General features: G+C 40.6%; 1 protein-coding gene across 6 annotated transcripts in view; it reads left to right on the forward strand.

Moving 5' to 3' along the window:
- Window positions 1-24,388, forward strand: part of LOC125298623 (NACHT, LRR and PYD domains-containing protein 12-like) — a 64,078-nt gene that overhangs the window by 8,728 nt on the left and 30,962 nt on the right. For 3 of the 6 annotated variants that reach the window (XM_048249434.1, XM_048249430.1, XM_048249436.1), the window contains exons 2-8: window positions 1,090-1,190; window positions 1,488-1,532; window positions 6,670-6,966; window positions 8,030-8,368; window positions 8,720-10,316; window positions 15,854-16,030; window positions 16,128-16,301. In XM_048249434.1, the coding sequence (XP_048105391.1) occupies window positions 6,675-6,966; window positions 8,030-8,368; window positions 8,720-10,316; window positions 15,854-16,030; window positions 16,128-16,301 (2,579 nt within the window). In that variant the 5' untranslated portion in view covers window positions 1,090-1,190; window positions 1,488-1,532; window positions 6,670-6,674. Of the gene's footprint in view, window positions 1-895; window positions 957-1,089; window positions 1,191-1,487; window positions 1,533-6,669; window positions 6,967-8,029; window positions 8,369-8,719; window positions 10,317-15,853; window positions 16,031-16,127; window positions 16,302-24,388 lie in introns of all 6 variants that reach the window. The other 3 variants (XM_048249433.1, XM_048249431.1, XM_048249435.1) reach the window with 3 other exon arrangements.

Genomic DNA, 24,388 nt, shown 5'->3' on the forward strand with positions numbered 1-24,388 from the left:
TACTGTACACACACACACAAACACACATTCAAAGAGGCAGAAAGATAAATAGTTTGATCACTATATAGACAGGATATTATCTCAAACACCATTATTGTTTATGTGTGTCTGTGCGCGTGTGTGCGTGTGTGTGTGTGTGTATGCATGCATTTGCACACTGTATGTTTGTTCATGTGCAAGAGGCATGTATCTCTGTGATTTTGAATCTGTGTGTAACACTGTATGTAGGTTTCACTGTTAAGCCTTCCTGAGGTGTTGTGGACCTAACTTAGCGAAACATCGATGAATGATGGTGCCCACTTGATAACCCCAATGACATGCTGCATACTGCTATTACATGGGCCATTTGTCTTGTATTTGTGATCATTGGTTGGCAGATTGGTGGTAAGCAATCTTACCACCAATGTTACCCCATGTTCTGATGAGGCTCTTGGTCAAACGCAGAGCTGTCTCTGGTGTGAACATGGTCAGGGCCTGAGATCCTCACTTATAAAACCCACGATTCACTTGAAAACGTTGCCTACACAAAAAAAAACACAGAAAGGCTCTGTGCTTTACCTCAAAAAGGATATGCAGAGAATGGTCTGAAAGTGACTAAATTAATGGAAAGTGAATAATAATAATATTACATCTTATATAACATATGAAGAGTTTATTTGCAGAAATGGATAAAACTTGTGTGTGCACACACTTTGTGTTATTTGCAGCATTTTCAGTGAATCATGGGCACAGTTTTAATTGAGGCCCCTGGTATCTACCACCTAAGAAAGGACTATAGGTCACATTTGTGCATGTCATACGAGAATGACTTCCCATTAGTCGTAGTCTTGTGTTTACCTTCAGATAAACCAACTGATGTCATATTCATAACATATTTATTCATATTAACTTATAGGAGAGGATCTGATCTGCTGTCACGTACAAAATGAGACTGAGGCTACAGCAGTGTTTGACTGGTAGGGGAAGTGAAAGTGTCCAGTTATGCTCAGCAGAAAACAGAACTGGCCATCAAGTCACGTGTGATAATAACAAGGGTCTGTAGAACACATAAAACGTAAAATGACATTCCAACCCACTTCCCTGTCTCAGCAGTCCTGCGTGTGAGGTGAAGCTGCCAGATCTGGGCCTCATCAGGGCCAGCTCAGGCCCAGAATCAGCCTCTCTCTGGGCCACGGCTGTCGGATGAGGAGGTTAGGAGAAAGTCCACTGATATATGAACGGCAGTAAAAAAATACAATATACATAACAATAACAACACCTTCTCAAAAGTTCTGATTTTTCTGAATTGAAAAGTCTATACTGGTTTAACATGTGACTGCACAGAATACTGTTGAAAACATTCACACAAAACCAGGCAGAGTCAAAACCACAGCCTGAGCCTTCTTGTTGTTTTGCACGTATTGTACTTCCTGTAAAAGTGACTTGCATCACAGTGCCTTAATGCCATTTTAAGAAGCTGCTCTTAAAGTAATTCACTGTGTTCTCAGGGAGAGCTGGTGAGGGACTAAGGGACATTTCCTCTGGACACTGAGGTAAGGTGGACCATGGCCTAAATGATGATGAGTGTTGATGATTGTGGACTCATTGAAATGTTATGTTGGCTGCTTTACAAACTCCAGATTGTCTGTGTACTTGGTGGTGGACATTTATTCAGACATGTTGTCTAAATGGTGTTGAGTGTTGATGAGTGTGGACTCATTGAGATGTTGTGTTGGCTGATTTACAAATTTCAAGTCAAACAGTACAGTGTGCTCTTCTGTGTTTCCAGATTGTCTGTGTACTTCAAGATGATTTTTTCTTTTTTTGTCGACCACTGCTTGTGCCCATATTGAGATGCACTTTCGGCTCAGACCGACATGTTGTCCAATATTTACACACCGTTTAAAATCTGTGCTGCAGGAATGTTTGCCTGGGGAAATGATCTAGAAAGGAGTCACTTGTTTAATCTGTTTTTGAAGAAGTTTCAAATTTACAAAAAAAAAACTTTCAAATTTACACATTTTCCGCATTACGATCTACATTATATTATTGTGCTAGATTCTGCTAGAAGAAATATATTTTGCAACAGAAAACATATTATTTATGACTTAATACATTTCTTGTTGCCGTGTCTTTATTTTATGATGTATGTATGATGAGGTGTATGTATTAATCATTTTAGAAAAGCATTCCCTCACCAAGGAAATGCAAAGTTGCTAAAACAAATGCCTCACCATGACACTTTGGGGGCTTCATACTGCAGTGTGTGTGTGTGTGTATGTGTGTGTGTGTCTTTGTGTGTGTGTGTGTGTGTGTGTGTGTGTGTGTGTGTGTGTGTGTGTGTGTGTTTCTGTGTGTCTGTGAAAAGTGCTTGACATTGTGAAGGGGCCACCAGAGGCCACTGGCTGATGGGCAGAATGAATGTAAATTCCACAGAATCACAGGACACATTGTTAAAGAAAGGACTTTGGTACGATATTGCGCTGAACGCCACAGACCCAGTCAACGTATTATTAAAAAGATCAGATATTAATCTTGACTGAAATGTATTCTTAAAATACACCCAAAGCTGAAAACCCTTGACGAGGGGACATGAAATTAACTGTCAGAGCTACGTGACTACATGCACAGACTATGTGACAGTATGCACAAAATGAAAGCAAGCATAAAACCACATCCTTCTTTTTTGTGTATGAGTTTGTGTGTGTAACCTAAAAGTAAAGCTATTCGTGACTATGGACCCTTTCAAGAGAGTTCCATTATCAGCATCATAGTTGGCCCCACAAGACTTCCTTTTTAACATTCCATATGTTATCTTAATGTAGAGGAAGTAGATTGGGGCCCAAATAGAATGTTCAAGCATTGTTTTTGTTTTTATTGTTGAAAGGGTCCATATGCAGACTATGTGACAACATGCACAAATCCAAATGAAGCATAGAACCACAGCCTTCCTACTCGTGTGGAAACACTCTGAGATGAAGTGCATAGCAAATAAGTATAAGTACATATACTCTTTTGATCCCTGCATTTATCCCAATCTGTGAATTAGTGAAACACACTCAGCACACAGTGTACACACAGTGAGGTGAAGCACACACTAATCCCGGCGCAGTGAGCTGCCTGCAACAACAGCAGTGAGGGGTTAGGTGCCTTGCTCAACGGCACTTCAGCCGTGTCCTACTGGTTGGGGTTCGAACCAGCAAACCTCCGGTTACAAGTCCGAAGCGCTAACCAGTAGGCCACGGCTGCCTGTATCTGTGTAAGTAGAAAAAAGACAAGAATAAATATTTAAGCAAACATGGGCACAATAAAAGGCACAACAAATAAATAGATAGATACGTACTTTATTGATCCCCAAGGAGAAATTCAAGAATAAATAAATGTTTGGACTGAGAATCATTTGTGAGTGTTTAGATTGTCCTGGCTTTTTATCAGTCTGGGAAAAGACTTTTATGGTGGGACTTGAGAGTCACTGAAGGGATGGAAACCGGCGAAGCCTGGACAGGGGATTGCCAGACCCCACCTAACACAGTTACATTGTGGCAACATTGTGGTCATCACAATGAAGTTGGATAACATGGTGGCTACTACGTATATTTGTGAATCTGGATGTGGTGGTGACATTGTTCTGGACCATTCCTGTGAACCTACAGTTACGTTGTGATGACAGTAATCAAGCTTACACCTTAACATGTCAGTGGTGGGCAACACAAGATAATCCAACCTGCACACACAACACACAGTAAGGGTAGTCACACACATCAGCAAGGAATAAACACATGGGGCACCACCAAATAAAAGACAGACTATGCACATTAACAAATACAGACAACTAGCTTGCAGAAAACAACTATTTCATAGCCTATTATATCACAAAAAAGTGTGCTTGTTGTACCATTTAACAGAAATAGCTGTTTTCCTGAAACCTGACTCCTTTTTATCTGATGTCTGAAACCTGACTCTGATAACTTTTCACTTGAGAACTTTTCGTCTGACTCCGCTTCTTCTGACAGCGGTTTTCCTGAGACCTAAATCCTTTTCATCTGATGTCTGAGACATGACTGTGTAATTCCGTAAACTTGACAGCGGTTTTCCTTTGACCTGATGCCTTTTTATCTGATGTCTGACACCTGACTCTGACAGCTGAGGATATCCTAAAATGTACACCGTAGTCCCGGGTTGAGTGTGTGTTCAGCCCAAGTCACTTCCTTACCAGTCCCACCTTTTTATTGTTTAGTTCTGTCAGTATGTTTTGTTGAATATGGATATTTACAAATAAATGCTGAATTTTAGCCAGGGCTATTTCTCTTATAGCATGGATTTTCATAATGATGGGTAAGGGGCAGGAGTCGATGAGGTCTGTTGGATTAGTTGCTGGTGAGCTCTTTGATTTGCTCTTCCCAGTTACCTTCTATATTGAATTAATGGACGAGGTAGGTGTACGTTTCACGGCGTGAATAAACGCGTATTGGTTGCTGTAGCAATGTGAATGTAGGCGGTTTGTCTGTTTTTGAGGAGTACCACACACACACACACACACACACACACACACACACACACACACACACACACACAACACACACACACACACACACACACACACACATCACATGCACACACATACACACACCTTTCAAATTGACATACAATTTAAGCAGTTCATCAATCCATTACAGGTTTTGCCATTTACAGTTTTTTCTGAATGCTTAAACAAAACTAAGATTCTTATAGCACAATTTCTAAAACTATTAATACGTATAGCAAAACCACTCACTGAGTTCGCAAAACTAAAAGCACAACTCACTGATTTACACTCAATTTCCAAATTATCAACATACTCCTATCAAATCTATACACATGTATGGCTATTATTTACACTATTTTTTTTCAGGATCCTGCCTGGATGGAGTGACTTTGTGCCACCCTGGTGGCCATTTTGTGTGGTGTGGGAGACCAAACGAGGATAAAGTAATTACAAAAGTAATTTATTAACGTAAATAAGTAAATAATAGAAAAAAGCTAGCCAGTATAAATGCAGTGGTGAGAAGATATGAATGTGGTGCGAATCAGTAAAATATAATTAATAATCACAACAACAGTGGCGTGTGGAGAGAGGGACCCCTGCCCCTGCGGGGTAGCCCTATATAGGTGCAGGTCAATCAAGTTTTGACCGGGACACCTGCACAAATCCTAACCTGCGACACAAACGAGAAAGAACAGCCCAGCAGGAGGCAGTAACGGGCAAGCCCGTAACACCTGTGTGTGCTGTGTTTACCTGGTTCCCCATGTGCTTTATGTTTACCTGCCTGTCACCTGTCTTTGTCTCCACCCCATCTCCTTATTTGGTCTGTGCTTCCGGTCTTGATAGTTTTCCCTCCGTTTCTGCTTCCACACCTTGTCTCGTCCAGTCCTCTATCTTTCTGTTAATTGGTCTGTGTATTTCTACCCCCCTGTTTCTCTGTCCTTTGTCAGATTATCTCTCTGTTTAGTCTAGTCAAAGTACTGTCTGCCTGTATGTTTGTAATTGTAAGTTCGTAGTTAGCAAATAAATGTGTTTGTCTGAAGATTCTGCCAGTACTGAGTCCTGCGCTTGGGTCCTATTTTGAGTATCCTGACAATTTTGCCAACTCTCTGACACACTTTCTCATGTGAAAACTGTTTTAGATAATTAGAATTCACTTTGTAATCAGCCTAAGCACTATAAGCCACAGGTAATGTACAATGGGTATAATAGAGGGAGCAGGAAGAGTGAGAAAAGTAAGAATTAGAGGAGGCCAAAGAATAGGACGTGGAGGTGAAGAAGGAGGAGGAAGAGGATGCGGAGGTGAAGAAGCGAGAGGGAGAGGATGACAAGGAGGTGAACATAGAGGAAGAGGACAAGGAGAAGCAAGAGGAGGACGAGGAGGGGGAAGAGGAAGGGTAAGAAGAGTAAGAAATAGCCCTTTTACAGGCAAAAAATCTGTCTACATATGGGGATATTGATCAGGCATCATGTCAGGCCTGGATACGGCATTCCAGAATATATTTTCCCTGGTGCCTTGGACTAGAGGACATTGCATGTGATGTAGACAACATTTTGAAAGAGACGACATGATGTAGACTGATTGTTGTTTTTTTGTCTCAGTGAAATGTATATATATTATAATATGTTGTGTTTTGACTTGGAAAAACACACTTGTGTTTGTTCAAACAACTTGTGTTGATGGGTGTAAATAAACTTTAAGTTTGGATCCCTGTATGTTTATAGAACTATGACAAAAGTATGACCTCAATCTGACATAGCCTACCTTGTGCACAGAGAAAGCAAAAGCCAGATGTGTTTTCTATACCATCAGTGTGTAGTTGGCACATTGTGTGCTTATTGTGATGGCTTGTGTTTACTCTTTGATACGAAAACACCGTTTTTACAATGGTGTGAAGAGTTAAGCAAGGTGTGTTAGATTTTGCATACAAAAAATGTGTTTAATCAATCAGAAAAACTGTAAGGGCAAATGAAACCTCAGAAACTTTTCAATAGACTAAACGTTGCCAAACGTCACCTTTCTTTCATGTAGTTCCTCAATGCAAAGCTCATGCTGTCAGTCTATGTACTTGACTGTTATTTTATTGTTTTGAGCAGTGAGGTTCTTCCAAAATCAGATCAAAGTTACATGTCATTTAAACATTTTTTTCTCTCTTTCTAAATAATAGTATAAATGGCTGGTGATTTCAAATATAAACCGGACACCAAAATGGCCTCAGCTTTGAAGGAAACGCTGAGGAACACCCTCAGCAACCTCAAAGTGACCGACTTTAAGGGGTTTAAGCACTATCTGCAGGAGAAGAGGCAAATCACATGGAATCAGCTGGAAAATGCCGACAGATACGATGTTGTGGACTTGATGGTGCAGGTGTACAGCATGGAAGCTGGGGGCATCACGGTGACCATCTTACAGAAGATGAAGCACAACCAACTGGCCATGGACTTGGAAAGGGATCTGGGAAGATGTAAGTGTGTAGCTTACAGTCTATGATGAAGCTCCATTTTGTGCATATGGGAAAAAAAATATATATATTTATTGTTTGTTTATTGTTTATTTCTCTCCTGGGGGGTATACTACGAAGCACGTTAGACATATCTAGGCTACGTAGACATATCGAGGCTTGACAAAGCCTTGACTCAGGGGTATACGTTAAGTGATACTACGATTGCAGTTATGTGATATATTTGTCAAACTAGGCTTTCAGCTCAGATCTGTGCGCGTTCTCGGTGTTGGGATGACTTTGGCCAATCGTGTAACATGGAGACGCACAAGACCGCCTCTATTTAAAAACAATTACTTCCGCATTCATGAGCGATAGCTTAATCTACACTGCGGTCATTTTTTGTGTCTAACCTATAACATCAAATAAATCAATTGTCATCAGTTGTTGTATGGTATGCACGTCCATAGTGGGATATTTGCACGCACCGCCCTATTAAAGCGCATTCGAGATCCAAAATGTTAGTAGAGGCGGAGCTCCACCTGTAAGATATATGACAGAATCCTACACGTGAGAACTTCGTTTTTAAGACAATTGATTGGTCAGTGTGCGGTAGATTACACGATTTGAGCTATAACTTAGCACATAACCTCCTCCTGACCAGGTTTGGTTGACAGCATAAGATACCATGGTGATATAGCGACACTAAAACAGAGAAGTGTCACAGCATAGCCTGGCTTTGAGCGCAACGTACCTCGCTAACCCACTAATCGAGATTCGTAGTACACCCCACTGTTCTTTTCCTTCACTTCTCTCTGTTTACTTTCTCATTGACTATTTCTGTTTCATTTTATTTCTCACATCTCTTCTCTCTAAATCATTCCCTCTTTCTGTCTGTTTCTGATTTCTCTTTCACTAAATACCTTTACTTCTACATTTTTCTTTTTGTCACTTTTTTCCATTCTGCCCTTTCGTTCATCTCTGCCTCTCCCTCTCTCACCCCCCTTCCATAATCTCGCACATGTCTTTGTCTGCTCTTTCTCTCCTCTGTATTTCTTTCTCTATCCCTCCATCTCCCTTCTCTTAGTGAGAGGTGAGCAATATTCCCCAGGTCTGGCTGAAGGAGGTGGAGGGATCAATGTGGATGCCCCAGCTTACTCTAGGGGGATGGAGCAAACCGCAGCCTTGGGTGGAGGAGGCGTTTCTGGGCCACTGATCGTCCCGAAGTGTTGCAGTGTCCTCTCTCATCTAGAGAGTGAACAGGCGCAGAGCAAATCAACGGCCCAAGAACAGAACCAGACCCTCATGGACATGCTGGAGAAGAAAGGAGCCGGGGCCCAAGACCGGTCTCATGACCCTCCTCTGGTGGAAGATCTTCAGAGGTCAGCTGTGAGCCCAGCAGTGCCTGAGCCTCAACAAGGAGGAGGTAATGACCTTGTCAGCTGTTTCTCCATTGGGTCAAATGGTCACCCAATGTGTGTGTGTGTGTATTTGTGTGTATGAAACATTGGATTGTAATAATGTACAAAGAAGAATGAACTAAGTTCTAATTCATGTAGCATTGATGATGATGATGATGATGATGATGAAAACGGCAAGCCCATATCAGAAAAAAATGGGACTTATACATGCTAATAGTAGTACGAGATTTGCAGATTATTACATTCTTTTTTTTGCACTTTTTCTGATTTGGGTTGTATATCCTAAGATGAAAGTTTACAGTCAGATGTTTATATCACTATATTCTTTTTTTTCTTGTGTCTTCACAAAAATGCAGCACAGCGAGTAACAAAAGTATCACTAAAACTGAAGCTTCAAGAGCATTTAAGAAAACACTGTGCTGTAATCCATCAAGAGTCTGGAGTTTGCACTCTACAAGACATGTACACTGAGCTGCATGTTGTAGAGGGCCGCACTGGAGGAGTCAACACTGAACACGAAGTGGCAACAATTGACATGAGACAAATTGGGGCTAGACCAAGCTCTGAAGATGAACAAGTCAAGCTGGCAGACATGTTCACAGCCAACTCAGGCACAAGAGTCTTGACTTTGGGAATTGCTGGTGCGGGGAAAACTGTAGCAGTGAAGAAATTTGTCATGGACTGGGCTGAGGGAAAGAAAAATCAAGACATAGACTTTGTTTTTGTTTTTTTATTTCGAGAGCTGAACTTGAAGAAAGAAAAATGTTTCAACCTTTTGGGTCTTCTTTTGTCATTCTACCCTGACGTCAAAGGTTTGAAAAATTTCCCTGGATTTTTTGAATGCAAAATTCTCTTCGTCTTTGACGGTTTTGATGAAAGCACACTCAAGCTGGACTTTAAGGAGTGGATCTCTGAACCTGACAAAGAATCAACAGTGGAAATTCTCATAACAAGTCTGATTAAAGGTAAGCTTCTGTCCTCTGCACTCATCTGGGTTACAACCAGACCAGCAGCAGCCAGTCTGATCCCAGATGAGTGCTTCAACTTGATAACAGAGGTGCGAGGATTCAATGATGACCAGATAATCAAGTTCTTTCAGAATAACACCAGGAGTCCCGAAAAGGCCAAGTGTCTCACTGATCATATCAAAAAGAACAGAAGCCTCCACATCATGTGTCACATACCAGTATTCTGCCGTATCATAGCGAGTGTGCAATATGAAATACTGCGAGATGAGAGCAAAGGAAAAGCTGCCATAACGTTGACTGAAATGTACACACTGTATAGTGTCTCTCAAATTAGGAGAATGAATGACAAATTCTTTGATGGGAAGATGAATGCTGAAGAAAAAGGGAAGTTCTTGGTTCTGCTTGGGAAATTGGCATTCGAACATCTGGAGCAAGGCACCCTGATATTCTATGAGAAGGACATACAAAAGTGTGATATTGATGCAATTTCCATAGCATTACAGGCTGGAGTTTGTACACAGATATTCAGCGTTGACGGTGCTGCAACAGGAGAGAAAATATTCAGCTTTGTGCACCTAAGTGTACAGGAATTCTTGGCAGCTCTTTATTTTCTTCATGAAAAGTCTCAAAGGACAAGTAACCACCTAGTCAAGACATTGATGGAGAAGATCAGCTGGGGACTCAGACACTCCACGTTTGACCTTTTCAGATTTGCTGTTGAAAAGGCCGTGGACAGCGAGAATGGGCAATTTGACCTTTTTTTGCGCTTCCTCCTCGGCCTGGCTCCAATGTTGAAACCTGGAATCCGCTCCTCCCTGCATGTGTTGCTGCCAGATTTGTGTGTCAGAGAAGAGAGCATCAACAAAATAGTCCAATACATTAAAGAGAAGATCAGGAAGGAATTCATCTCATCAGAACGGATCATCAACCTCTTTCACGGTTTGAATGAGCTTGGAGACAACTCACTGGTTGATGAAATTAACAGGTAATTAATATAGATCTCCTGCACTAAATTAAGCACTGAATGAGGCCTAGGCAGAGTGCGAATTATCCAACCATAATTGGGGGGTACTGCTCCTTCACTTCTTCTATGACCATCATGGTCCACTACCATATCAATCCCCATCGTGATCGCCAAGTGCAACATGTGTTGTGCAACACATATACAAGGTCTAAACATGCAACAAACTGATAATCAGTAGGCTACAGAATATCTCATTGTTATTATATATCCAAAAGAGAACTGTTTTGATCAACTCTAAGTTAGAAGTTAAGTGCACTGAAATACCATTCTAACTAGATGTACCGCAGAGCGGTACAAAATATGACCGCCGCCCAGTCCAGCACATTTTTTCCACAAAAATAAATCACGCTGAAAGGCCTATATGATTCTAACTGTCTCACTAAATTGCATTATCCACACTCAATTCTCACTGGTATCTGCTAGACAACAAGTACCAAAACATGATTCGTTCATAGATTTCACATGTAAAATTTATTTTATACAACCCCACCCCCATCTTGCCTGTTCATAATTCTGAGAAATTCTTGTGTGCATGTGTGAGTGTACATGTTTATGTTTATGTGTGTGTGTGTGTGTGTGTGCGTGCTTGTGTGTGTGCCTGCGTATGTGCCTGTGTTTGTGCATGTGCATGCATGCGTACATATGTCTACTGTGTGAGTATGTGTCATACATATGATTACTGTGAATGTATGTGTGTGCGTGTGTATCTGTTTATGCACATGTGTGCACATGGAATGGGTTAAGATGACCCCTGGAGGCAAACATACGGAAAAATTGGTCATCCTAGGCCCTACGGTTCTCAAGATATTCACAGAACAGGGGTTCCAGTCCAGCGGGGGCATGCATTCGGAGGGTGTCATAATGATCCTACACTTTCAATTTCGTGCAGTTTTGACCATGTCAGCCAGAGATATTGTGATGAAAACACTTAATTTTTTTGCTTTTTAATTTTTAACTAGGTGGCGCTTATACATGAAATAAGTGGTAATGGGATGGGTTGACATGCCCCCTTAAGACCAACATACAAAAAAAGGTGGACCTCCTAGGCCCCACGGTTCTCGAGATATTCACAGAAAACTGTCTCCCGCCACCTACAGGCCAGTTGGTGTATAGTAACATAAATTAATTTATTGTGTGGCCCCCATGAGCGGAATTCCATTTAAACTTGGCATGCATTCAGAGGGTGTCATAATGATCCTACACTTCCAATTTCGTGCAGTTTTGACTATGTTAGGTCAATGATACCTGCGATTACAACACCTCATTTTTACTTTTTTTGTGTTTAACTAGGTGGCACTATACATGAAATGAGTGGTTATGGAATGGGTTGACATGGCCCCTTGAGATTAACATACAAAAAAAAAATGGTCCTCCTAAACCCTATGGTTCTCGAGATATTCACAGAAAACTGTGTCTGCCCTACCCTCCTTTCGGGGTCCAGTCCAGCGGGGGGGCTACAGATCAAAACGAAAAACGATGGTTCCATGCTATCCATGTGGGTTACATGCCCACCAAGTTTCGTGTACTCCGGTCTTACAGCGTCCCGGGAATCCTTGACGGAAATTTGGACATGCAAAAAATAAAAATAAATAAATAAATAAAAATAAACCTATATGACCGCCGCGATAATTACTAAAGTAAAGTTAACTACCTTTACAAGAAGCCTATTGCCTATTTCATGACATATTGATTTGGTTTGGTCAGAAAAATATTGATATTATGAAATACCCCCAAACTGATATTTCTGTCTCTTTGGGGGGTACTGGGTCTTCATTGGGGGGTACCCCCCAGTACCCCCTGTAATTCAAACTATGGGCCTAGGCTATACAGTCGGCAACATGTATCTCACTCCCTGACACGTTAAATAATGCTAGAAGCAGTACATACATCTTATAAGTTTTAACTTCCTTGCATGCCCGCTTCTCATGCCCATTTTGTGAGTTAGAATCCGGTGCAGAACTGTATTATGATCTACACAAAGCATAGTTACAATAACTTTACTTTGCTTACTTACAGGTTGTTATTTTGATATGTTCAACTAGCCTGCATACGAATAAGTAAAATGCCTTCTTTTGTTCAAAATCACACCATAAGACAGAATGAAAGCATTTTGTAGGATGAAAAAATCAGTACACAATGACTTTTCTTTTGTTGACAACAACAATCAGGTAGAGGAGGGATTATAATATACTTAGATAAAACCAGAGGTGGACAAAGTACACAATTCCTTTACTTAAAGTGCCCGAGGCACCCACATTGAAAAAGCTGTTGGTAGCATCGGCTAACTAGCGCCAGATTTCGGAGTGCAGGGGACAAGCCGAGATGGGCTAGGAGACATACGTTCACACTCGTTTCAACACACTTTAGGTCAATATCACACCAGAATTTTCCTTTAAGTGAAAGTATAAATACACCGTGTCAAATATTCCAATACAAGTGAAAGTTGCTTAGTCAGATTGAAGTACAGAAGTACTTGCTTTTAAAAATACTTAAGTATTCAGAATTACAAGTATTTTTCCTTTTTAATGTATTGAAATGTAATGTTTATTTGATCATTAACAGGGTATACATCCTTTGGTCAGTCATAGGACTTGAAGAGACCTTTAGTTCCTTACATCCAACAAAAACATTTCACCTATTTTCATAACTTTCATAACTTCGCAACTGTTCAAATGGATGCAATAATATAATTTAAATCATTATTCATTCTCTGTTCACAAATCTAAAACATTTTCACTGCTGAATACAAAACCAGATAGCTCAATTATGAGTTGATTATTTATTGTTTAATAATGTAGCCTAAAGAACTAGCTGGTGAATGTCTAAGCAAGAATGTCTAAGATAAAGCAAGAAGCGTCTGTGTGTCTGTCTGTGTGTCCTAATGTCTGTGGCACATATATCTCGCTGACTGTTTGTCAGACTGACCTAAGATTTCGTATGCGGCTCGTGCGTGGCACAAAGGTGTACAATCTCGATTTTGAAGATTTTTGAATGCATATTTCAAAATATTGTAGCGTCGGTGGATGTACATGTCTGATGTTGAATGAGTGTCTCCCAGAATGCAGTGCGAGTGAATGCTATTAGTGTTGTCACAATACCAAAATTATGACTTCGATACGATACCTGCCATAAATATCATGATGCTCGATACTGAAATGCTACTACGGCGAAATCCTAAGATATCTGGAAAAGAAAGGACTCATACCTCCTCCAAGTGTATTGAGTCATTTGTGTTGAATTCAGTGCACTTTTGTAGTGTGCAGGTCAATTCTGGGTTCTAAACTTCCTACATCATTATTGTTTTTATAGTCAGTAAAATAGTAGGCCTACTTTGTGTGATTAAGTCCTTTATTTTTTGTTATAGTTCATTTACATTGTGTTGTGTTTTGCCAATAAAGTAGCTTTAAATAGCCAAACTAGGCTAGATCAAGGTCAGTGTTGAAATTACTGCATGCAAATCACTGAATGCTATGCAGAGGGGCCTAATCTTTAGGCCATCTGATGTCCAGTATAGGCTTCCCTAGGCCTTCCTGTGTTCATGGGATTTCTTTGGCAGTTGCAAAGGGAAAAATGTGAGGATAGTCTTCTTTGCGCCCAGTGTACAAGTACGACGTTCCAACCACTCAGGTCTTCATCAGATAGGCCTACACCATTACCTGTTGCAATATGTCTGTGTGCATTCCTACATTAGCCTATGTCTATTTCTTTGATAACATGATTTGCTACCACGTAACAATAACCCGCTATTATTATTAGGACTCAACGCGCTTTTGGTGGTATTATATGCTGTGGGCTTTAATTAGCGCATTTCGGGTAGCCTATCCTACCTGGGCAACACTTATTGAACAAATTGCAGTCTACATGCCATGACAAATATTACCAGTAGTACTGACCGAACGTGAAATAGATTGTTTACAAGTTATGGTAATGTTATTCTGGCGTGAACATTGCGCTTTCATCACGTTAGCACCCTATGATTACAGCTCGTTATGTCTAGTCAAAATGATTACAGCTTGTTATGTCTCGTCAAAATTCATTGATGAAGGAAGGTTCGCTTTATCCCAGAGAACCATACTCGTTTCACTTAGGCTAGACTAAAACATAAGAGAAGAACTTGACACTAACCATGTAGTCGTGTTTTCTATAGCATATTCGTTAACCTGTCGTTCTTTGAACTCTTTAAAAATGTTGGGATATGTCTGCGAGGTGTTTTGGCTGAGCAGGCCCAGCCGTATGCCATAGCCAGGGAGGTAGTGAAACTTGAAGGTGGCATCCCTCCCGCCATGCCACCCCCCTCTAGTTTGACTGGGGCACGCGCGTGAGGGGTGCTGGGGCGGGACAGTACCTCGCGATGTGCCCAGGCTCGCCACATCGTTAGCATCCGTCTCCGCTGGCCGGCCTCTTCCACTTGCGTGGGCGGCGTTGTGGTGGCTGTGCTGTGGTCTGTCACGTCGTCTCCAACTCCTCCCCGTGTTCTTCCATCGATGTCTGGCATACGCAATGCCTCGACTCCATTGTGTGGAAGATGTTTTCCACCCGTTCGGCCTCCGCGAGCGCCACGCGAAGGTGTTCTCTCAGCCGCTCCGGGTGGATGCCTCGCACGAACGCTTCCAGTGCTATCTCTTCATGTAGACTCTGGCTGTGCGTTGGGTAGCCCCGCCGGGCATACAGCTGTAGGTCAGCCGCGAACTTGCCCAGTCTCTCGCCCTTGTGTCGCCGTCTGGAAGCGAGTTGTTCTCGGGCATCGCTGGTGAATATTCTCTGGCCGAATCGTCGTTGCAGCGCGGCTTCAATTGCGGTCCAGCTTGCTTGCTCTGTCGGTGGCAGGTCTTCTAATACTTGTAGCGCTTCCCCCTCCAGATCCAACGCCACCTGTACGCCCGTTCTTTCCGCTGACCAGCCATTCAGCTCGGCTGCCAGCCGGACCTGCACTAGGTATGTCGCCAGCGGCCTCTCACTATTGTAGCGGGGCAACTTGGTGTTGGAGCGCCCTTCTGCCGCCGTCGCACCAGGGACCGGCCGATTTCCATCGCTCCCGTGTGGAGCGGGTTCTAGTGGCGGAATGCTGCCATCAGCCCGGTTCGTCTCCACCTGTGGCCGGGGACGTTACGGTCACTCTGCAGGCTGGCTCCATCTGCTGGGCCCAGCAGGTGGCCATGGGCAAGCGAGCTGTCGAAGAGCCGCCTTGGCAGGAAACTCATCATCGCCGGGGTATCGGTCGCAACTTTCTCCTCCTGTCCAGTAGGGGTCGGCATCCCACTTCTGATACCAATGTAATGTTTGTGTGTTTGGGTGCGAAACCAATAAAAACCATTCTAAGACAACCTTGCAGTTTGTTACAATATGCTTACTTACGTAGGACGTTTATTGCTGCAGGGGTTTCCAAGGGGACCAGTTTCAGGGGAGCTCCACCCCATGTCTATTGTGTGGCTAGGTCTCACTTTGATGATAGTCAGTCGCAGTGTTTGTGTTTTGTGTTTGCCTCTTCTGTTACCCAGGTACATAAACTCAGCAGATGAGGAGAAGAACCTGACTCCAGCCCAGTGTTCAGCTCTGGCTTATCTGCTGCTGATGTCAACTGAGGACTTGGAGATGTTAGATCTGAAAAAATATCTGAGATCGGAGGAAGGGCTCCGCCGAATGCTTCCTGCAGTCAAAGTCTCGACAACAGTTTGGTGTGTATAACCTTGGTATTTTAAATTACTATGTTGATTTAAAAAAATGTGCTGGCTGAGGGAGATGGCAAAGTTCATTTTTTTTTTTTTTATACAGGCTAAATCGGTGTTACCTTTCCAAAGTGAGCTGTCAGCTGTTGGCATCAGTGCTGCAAAGAACACCTTCACATCTGAGAGAACTGGACATGAGTGACAATGACCTGCAGGATGAAGGAGTGGAGCTGCTCTGTCTGGGACTAAGAGATCCACAATGCAAGCTGGAGACACTGAGGTCAGTTATAAGGAATGTAATGCTTCAATATATTATTTTACCCAACAATTTGATTTTGGCAAGAAATACCTGTGGCATTGGTTAATGACTGGGTGATTCTTGTTTTATCACCACTAAACATATATAATCTGTTATGTTTTTTAATAGATAGATAGATAGATAGATAGATAGATAGTATCAACAGTGAAGCGTCCTGGACTCCAGGGATTGGATTCAGGGGGGCGTGGCCTGCATGCAACACTGGGTGGCAGCCATGGAGGTATTATATACAGTATAACTGGAGGGAGTGACTAAGTTCCACCCCATTCATTTCAATGGTCCATGCTAGGCTAGCTACTTCAGACAAAAAAGTTTGAAATTGACCGCAGCTATCTTTATGAAAATGCCATTTCATGGGTGCACGTTTTCGGCACCAGCTAGCCTATCAGGTTCCATGTTACAGAAGGAGAAGATTGGACATTCCCTCAGAGGAAAATAAGTTGTTCAGGAATGCGCTTCACCTACCCTCCTTACTGTATAGGCGTAAATTTATTTAATTGGTTGGGATAACATTTTGGGAATGGTGGTAGAAGTTTGCCCTGTGTCTCGAAGTCCTAGGCTATTTAATGTGATGTTCAGATGTGATAATTAGAGGTTTGCACGCCATGTCATCAGATCGGGACGTTGCCATATTGGAGATACTCACCTCATTAGAAAGCATTAGGCACTAAATTAAAAGGAAAAGGAAAATGGTTAATTACCGTGTTTTAGGTTGTACCAATAGGTCAGACCAAGAAAAACATCTGGAGTAGGTATCAACTTCCAAAGTTATCAGAGGAAGGGGGGCGCTTGTGGTTGGACTTGGTACTGTGTCTCCCTCACCCAACTCATATGGATCTGCACTGCCAATAAACCGTAATTTCTCTAAATATTGCGCCTTTTCTTGTGGTCCAAGTCCTGCCCTATATGCCTTTGCATCTTGGAGGCATTTTGATGAGCTTTTCTGTTGTTTAGACATGGCTATAATCCAGGGCCGTAGTCACCATAATATTCAGATGTGACCAAAATGTAAACGTAAATAACACACAAATTAGTGACTATTGATGGTTCGAGAGAGAGTAGCCTGAGTGGTTTGTCCTGGTGGTTTTGCGTTTTTCGTTAGTGGCGTGTGCTATCAAAAGCTTCCTGCACCCTAATTCTCACAAAACTTGTTGGAAAGGTATAGCACCGTCTAAGGAAACCCCATTGATGTTTGGAGCCAATCAGACTCAAAGGGAACTTTGAAGCATTTTCCTTAAAGTAGCCTACAGTATTTTCTTGCAATGATAGCGAAAGTGAAACGTAGTGCCCTTTTATTTTAAATGATGAATTTGTGCGTGCCTGTGTCATTTATTTCTTTTACATGTCTTCAGAGGCGATTCTAGAGTATGCAAGCAAAAATTCCAAGGGGGCCCTACCGACAAGTGTTATCACCATTATGTTATAGCATCATTAGGTTATTATGTTAAATAATAAAAATACAAAAAGCGCATTATAAAAATTCTTATATTTTGATGTATCTCACAAAATATCATTATGAGTGCCTATGGTGTATGCACTCATGATTCTCTACAACAACTTTTTACTGCATTGCCATGAACAAAGTAGAGGCAAAAAAGGGGTTTCTTTGTTGAACAAATTGGGATGCAATTTGAGCCTTGAATTGGGTGCCATGCAGGAATTTGCTAGGATCTCAAAACTTAAAAAAAAGATTATGAACATGCTTTGCCATAGAGAAACACAGGATAGCGTTGGATTATAAACATGCTTTGCCACAAAAACAGACAAAAACGTGGGGTAACCCATACAAAAATGTGATATATGGCAATATATGTAAATCACATATATTATGTATATGTCAATGTATGCTTCACACATATAAGTCACATATATACACATACATGTCAAATATATTTCAAAATATAGCAAAATTGGCCGTTTTTATATATGTCACATATTTTCCCAGATATACAAATATATTACAAATATATGTTAGTTGCATATATGTTAATATATGATAAGTTATGTATTTGTATGCATACTAGGGATACCAATATATTGCAAATATATGTCTATGGACATATATTTGCACTCAATAAAGGTAAATATATTGCAAAATGTATGTAATGTTCTGCTATGTCACATTTATAGAAATATGTCACAATATCTGTATCAGAAATATAACATTGTTGATGTTCCAAAGAAAACACACAAAATATTTGTTTAACCTTTTATTAAAGTTTAGTTTTTCCACACAAACAGTGAGTACACTCTCCAGGTAGAAACTTTTTTCCCCTTTATGGAAGTGGCACACATTGATTTGGCATATGCAGAATGTACTCTGTGTTCTCAGGGCAGCAGTCCTCACAAATCACCACCTGCAAACAGGGAACAGAGAAGATTAATATGCTGTAAAACACACATAACATGAAAAGACCATCACTGAAGCACTACTACCTTCACATGCATCTTTAATAAACACACACCTTGGCACAAGTAAGCTTAAATAAGGGCTATGAGATGAAGAACATGTTGCCTAATGATCCATACATCAGAATACTTTGACAAGATTTGGGAAAGATTCTTGAAAGATTGGAGTCTTTTAACTAATGCCCCCCATTCAAGCTTTATTCCAAAGACTATCTTTCAAGAATCTTTCCCAAATCTTCAAAGTCTTCTGTTGTAAGGATGGCTTAACACTACCCTTCACAAACTAAAGATCCATTTAGGCCTACTAACATTCACGTTAGCCTGCATGGTTTTTAGCAGCCACTTTAAATATAAGTTAGCTGCTATAGCTAGGTTAGCTAACTTACTCACACCTGATATTTCATTCAAACTAAAACTTATATTCATAACGACATCTCAGACAGGCTTGTTGTTGGATATGATGTTAACTACCATTTCAGATATTCCACATAATGGTAAAGTTAGTTAATGGAAAAGTTAACATTAACAGCTAACATCGCTAACGTTAGCAATATTAGCTCGCTAACATTATCGATAGGCTAATTGATAACATTAACATTAGCTAATTGTAACATGATGGTTAGACTGTTAACAAACGGATTTGGTTAACATTATCGTAACACCCCCAATTATCACCACTTTTGTTCAGAAATTCTAAAACAACGATGTTTTTTAACACTTCAGAATAACATTTGCTAAATTAACCTGACATTTCAGTAGCCATAGGTGTGTAGATTTGAACAAAATCTGGTTTGTTTGTTAACGGGAGCATTTACTGCCTGAAATATCCGATTTTGTTTAGCACGCTCGGAGTTATAGTGCTGGCCTGATGGGTCGCCTATTTACACCGTTTCAACGGCACATGAACGGTTAGAAGCTAGACCGAGAATTCTCGTCGTGAAATTAAAATTCCACTGGAGCTCCAAGCGGTTGTGTACACGCAGCCTTACAACACTGTCTTTGAGTCACGGTAAAATGCCATTTTTGGTACATAGCTAATTTAGATACACCTATGGTGTGGGTGGTTGCGTTTCTTTAGGAGTCTGCTGTCTTGGTTTGTATAGAAATTGATATTAAGTGACGCATACACGCAAGACGGTGGAAATACGGGACCGACGGTAATAGGGGGAGTTCCGATACATTATAAAAACAATATTTTATAACTGATTCCCGTTTACTAAAGGCTTTCTTACCTTGGATATGATGACAGCAGAGTTTGTACAGCTTAGGCTACACAGTCAGATGCATGACAAAAAGTGACGGTTGAAGTCACCGTGGTTGGAGTTCAAATGTCAGTCCAGGGTGGGGGATGGGTATTGCTGTGTGCGCATGCGCATATCAAGATGCGATAAGCATCCGTTATATTTAAAGTAGCTTTGGCCTCACACATTTTTCATGCACATAGTGCAACCCAAAGCGCTCCACACAAAACATTGACACATAAGGCAGCATAGTCGACACCTTATCTGTGACGCCAAGACATAAACAAATATATTCACACTGTTCTCCATTTGGAAAATAAGTAATGTAATCTAGTAGTGTATGGATATGTATGCCACCATATATGGAGACTACAAATATGTCTGCCACATATTCACACATAAAGTTCTCCATATATTTAGAAAATAAGTAGTGGAATCTAGTGTATGGATATGTATGCCACCATACATAGAGACTACATATAAGTCTGTCACATATTCACACATAAACTTCTCCATATATTTGGAAAACAAATAATTGGATCTAGTATATGAAGATATATAGCATCTTATATGGGAAATTAAAATATTTTGTATGCATGTATGGACATATAGCTTTGAATATGTTTGACATAAATATTTGAATCACATATATGTCCATATAAGTAAAATTATAAGTCCCTGTTATTTGACATATATGTTCATATATTGCCATATATCACATTTTTGTATGGGAAGTCCAGCTATATGAAGTTATTATTTTGCTGTCACTTTGTCTGTTTTATAACCCAGAAGGATGTACTTGGTATCAAATGATAGCTCTGTGTCTCCTCTTTCATCTGACATGCGTGGCATATCTATCCGATCACGGGACCGCGAGTAATTCAAACGAGAGTAATGGGTGTACAGGTGGTAATGGGTGTGTACATGACGTTATTATTTTGCAGTCACTTAGTCTGTTTTTATAAGCCAGAAGGATCGATATGTACATGGTACCAATGGATAGCCGTGTGTCTCCTCTTTCATCTGCTTTCCATATCTATGCGATCACGGGTTCGCGAGTAATTCAAACGAGAGTAGGCCTAATGGGTGCGCAGGTGAACGCAGAGAAGTATAGACTGTAATGATGCAATTTGATTTAATTTCATGATTTTTTTTTATTTTCATACTTGATCGTACAGACAAGTCTCGTTGGAAAGCCCCACTTCTGCTCTGTCACGCATTAAAGGTTTCATCTCGCTGCGATGAACAGTTCCGGGGCAATGTAACAAAGAAGAAAGGGTGTGTTTTTTGACGCACTTTGCGTCAATCGGGTTCTAAAAAATTAACGCGTAGCCTATGCTTGGTCCTTACTGCATCGCGATTAACATGTTATGGCTGACAGCCCTAATACAAACATAACGTTAACCATCTCCTTGCTTAACTAGTGGTAACTGTCGCTAGCTAGCTGAAGTTTACTGTCGTATAGATGTAGCAAACCATGTTCAATCTTTCTGCCAATTAACATTAGCCTAACTTCATTGAGTAGGCTAAATGCCAAACTCCGATGTTGATCCGTCATCACTGCACCCTCGATTACCGCTGTCTCGCTATCCAGCGAAATTATGTGCTCAAACTAACGCCGCTGACTTATGACAACAACCACTCCACTTTGATACGAAACTACATATTTGTACAACATTTATACAGCAAAAATCACAGAATTTGGATGAAGTAATGTGGAGAAATCTTATGCAAAGTGTCAACCCCTAACAATGTGCCCATTGCCCTAATTTATGGTCGTCTAATGTCAGAGTAATGACATAAAAAAGGTACCTTAATGATACACTTCAATTTATAAAGGAACGAAGTATAAAAAGAAAAACACAATTTATCAGATGGATTACCCAAATAATAAATTTGGGTACGCCTACTTGTCGCTTGTGACCTGAAGGATGGCGTGGTTGAATATCCACTTCTCCTGCACTTCGGGTCTAATAGCGGGTGACTGATAGTGATTTACCCATTTCTAGCACATATCCACCGTACATGGTATATTAATAATGCCCTCCCCTAAACATGTGTAATTGCTGATGTATCATGAATAGGCCAACCAATGTGTATTTTTTTCTAAATAAAGATTCATAATACTTTGAACATTCAGTGAATTGACAGATGCACTTCCACTTCCACTTACGATTTACTTTAGCGAGGCCTATTTCATTTTATTTATTTCTCATTAGAATTTATTCACTTTAAATAAATTATAATGTAAAGAAGGAGCTGTAAAAAACAATAAGGGGGAGGAAGGATGGTGAACTTGCATGTTAGTAAAGGCAGGCGCAGGGGGAAAAAAACTGTTCAGTGTTCTGGGTAGCCCCACTGTAAAAAGTTTAACGTAAAATTTACAGCAACTTGCTGGCAGCAAATAACCAGCAAGTTGCTGTATTTCACTCTACAGTACACCTACTGTATATGAAATCACAGTACCTATGCCTGATACTGTAAATGCAAACTACAGTAGTACTACCAGTGCTGTAATGTATACAGTATTGAATTGTCTACCGTATTTTTAATCACAGTACTTATGGATCATACTGTAACTAAGTACAGTAGTAATACCAGTGTTGTAATATTATATACAGTAATTTTGGGATTCATATCCTGCTTTATCTACAGCCAGGATAAATTTGGCTAGGCCTAGGTATGGTTTAGGCTACACAAACTTGCATAAATAACCATTGACAACTTGTTATCAGTTTGAAAAGCAAGTACATTTATTCACTTTTTTTCCGTTTAGAAATTCTCGTGTGCTGCATCCCAACGTTAGACCAACGGTTGCAGTCAGCCTGATCCACCACCAGTAGCAGAGTGAAGCAGCACCTAGCAGAAATAGAAGAAAAAAAGATAAACAGTGTTAGATAACAATTTTCAACTGAAACTGAAGGCTACTTACAAGTGAAACTTTAGAATAATCATTTATATATATATATATATATATACTATATGTTTTTTGAGTTTACTGTCAAAATGCCAGGCTGAAGATGGTGTTAGCATAACTCAGTTTCGCAAGGTATATTTAGAATCTAACGTTAGCCAGCTGGGTGAGCTCATTGATGTTTGCTTGCAGCAACAGCCATTCGCGCGGTTCATCCGAACAACGGTTAATGATAGTCAGATGTGACTTAAAGTTAACTTGTATCAATATTGCTAAAGTTAGCCTATTAAACTCACAAAACCGTACATGATTACGAGGAGTTAACCGTTACATAAGTTAGCTGGTAGCAGCTAAACCTCCACGTTAACCAGCAGCACATCATCTTCAGCCTAACATTGTGACAGTAACATACTAGGTCTAGCACTACTAGCGAATGTTTTATATAAATTATATGAATATAATAAACTGTAACTTACTGAGAACTAAGGTAGGCCTAATATAAATGAGACTGCCATAACGTTAACGTAACATAAAACATTAACGTTAATGCCACCGTCACAGCAACTATGATAGCTAGCCTAACGTTACTTACTTACTGCTAGATCTAGTTGATCCAACAAGCATGGATGAGTTTGTAAGTTAGACAGTACAACGTACATAGACTGTACACATGCTCGAATTTAATGTAGTACAATTTCACAATGAAACATTAACGTTACATAAAGAAATGCTTGCTTACCATTAAGGTGGAGCTGCGAACTTGACAGAGTGCTGAACACCAGTTGGTCTGACTCTGACTGAACTGTTGCTCAAAAATGATCTCCCGCCGGCCGGTTCAAACGTCGTCGCGCGGTGCACGTTTCTATCACCACGTCAAAATTTCCCAGTAAACCATAAATCCATGACTTTTCAATATCTTTTCAAAATGATGATTTGGATGGAAAATCAACATAATATCAATGTCACCTTGCTATCTGGGAGCTTAACTTTGTATTTATGTGCAAAAAGACAACAGAAAACCCCAACTGATTTTCCGCCATGTTTTTTCAAAATTTTCAAAAAGCTGACAAGTGAGGGAGGAGTCAGATTTATTACTGTGTTATGATTCACAGCAAATTTTTATTACTGTAGTTTGGCCATTTTTGACCATAATTCATAGCGAAACCACAGCAACATACTGTATTCACAAATACAGTACACATTTTTCTCAAAAACAGCAGTGATGCTGTGAAAATCACAGAATCTTGTTACAGTACTGTAACATTTCAGCCACCACTCTTGGCCTAACGTAGGCTACCGCAGTGGATAACGTTAACGTTAAACCTCTTTCAAGTAGGCCTATGGCTAATGAAATCTCTGATAACATCAATCCACAGCAATGAAATGTATGCTTTGAGTGTTAATGATGGGTAGATGTTTGGTAGCCTATTTGTAGGTCCTTATGATTTCCAGTTAATATAAACATCATTCAAACACTGCTCAAG

The sequence above is a fragment of the Alosa alosa genome, chromosome 7, assembly GCF_017589495.1.
Source record: "Alosa alosa isolate M-15738 ecotype Scorff River chromosome 7, AALO_Geno_1.1, whole genome shotgun sequence".
Lineage (NCBI taxonomy): Eukaryota > Metazoa > Chordata > Actinopteri > Clupeiformes > Clupeidae > Alosa > Alosa alosa.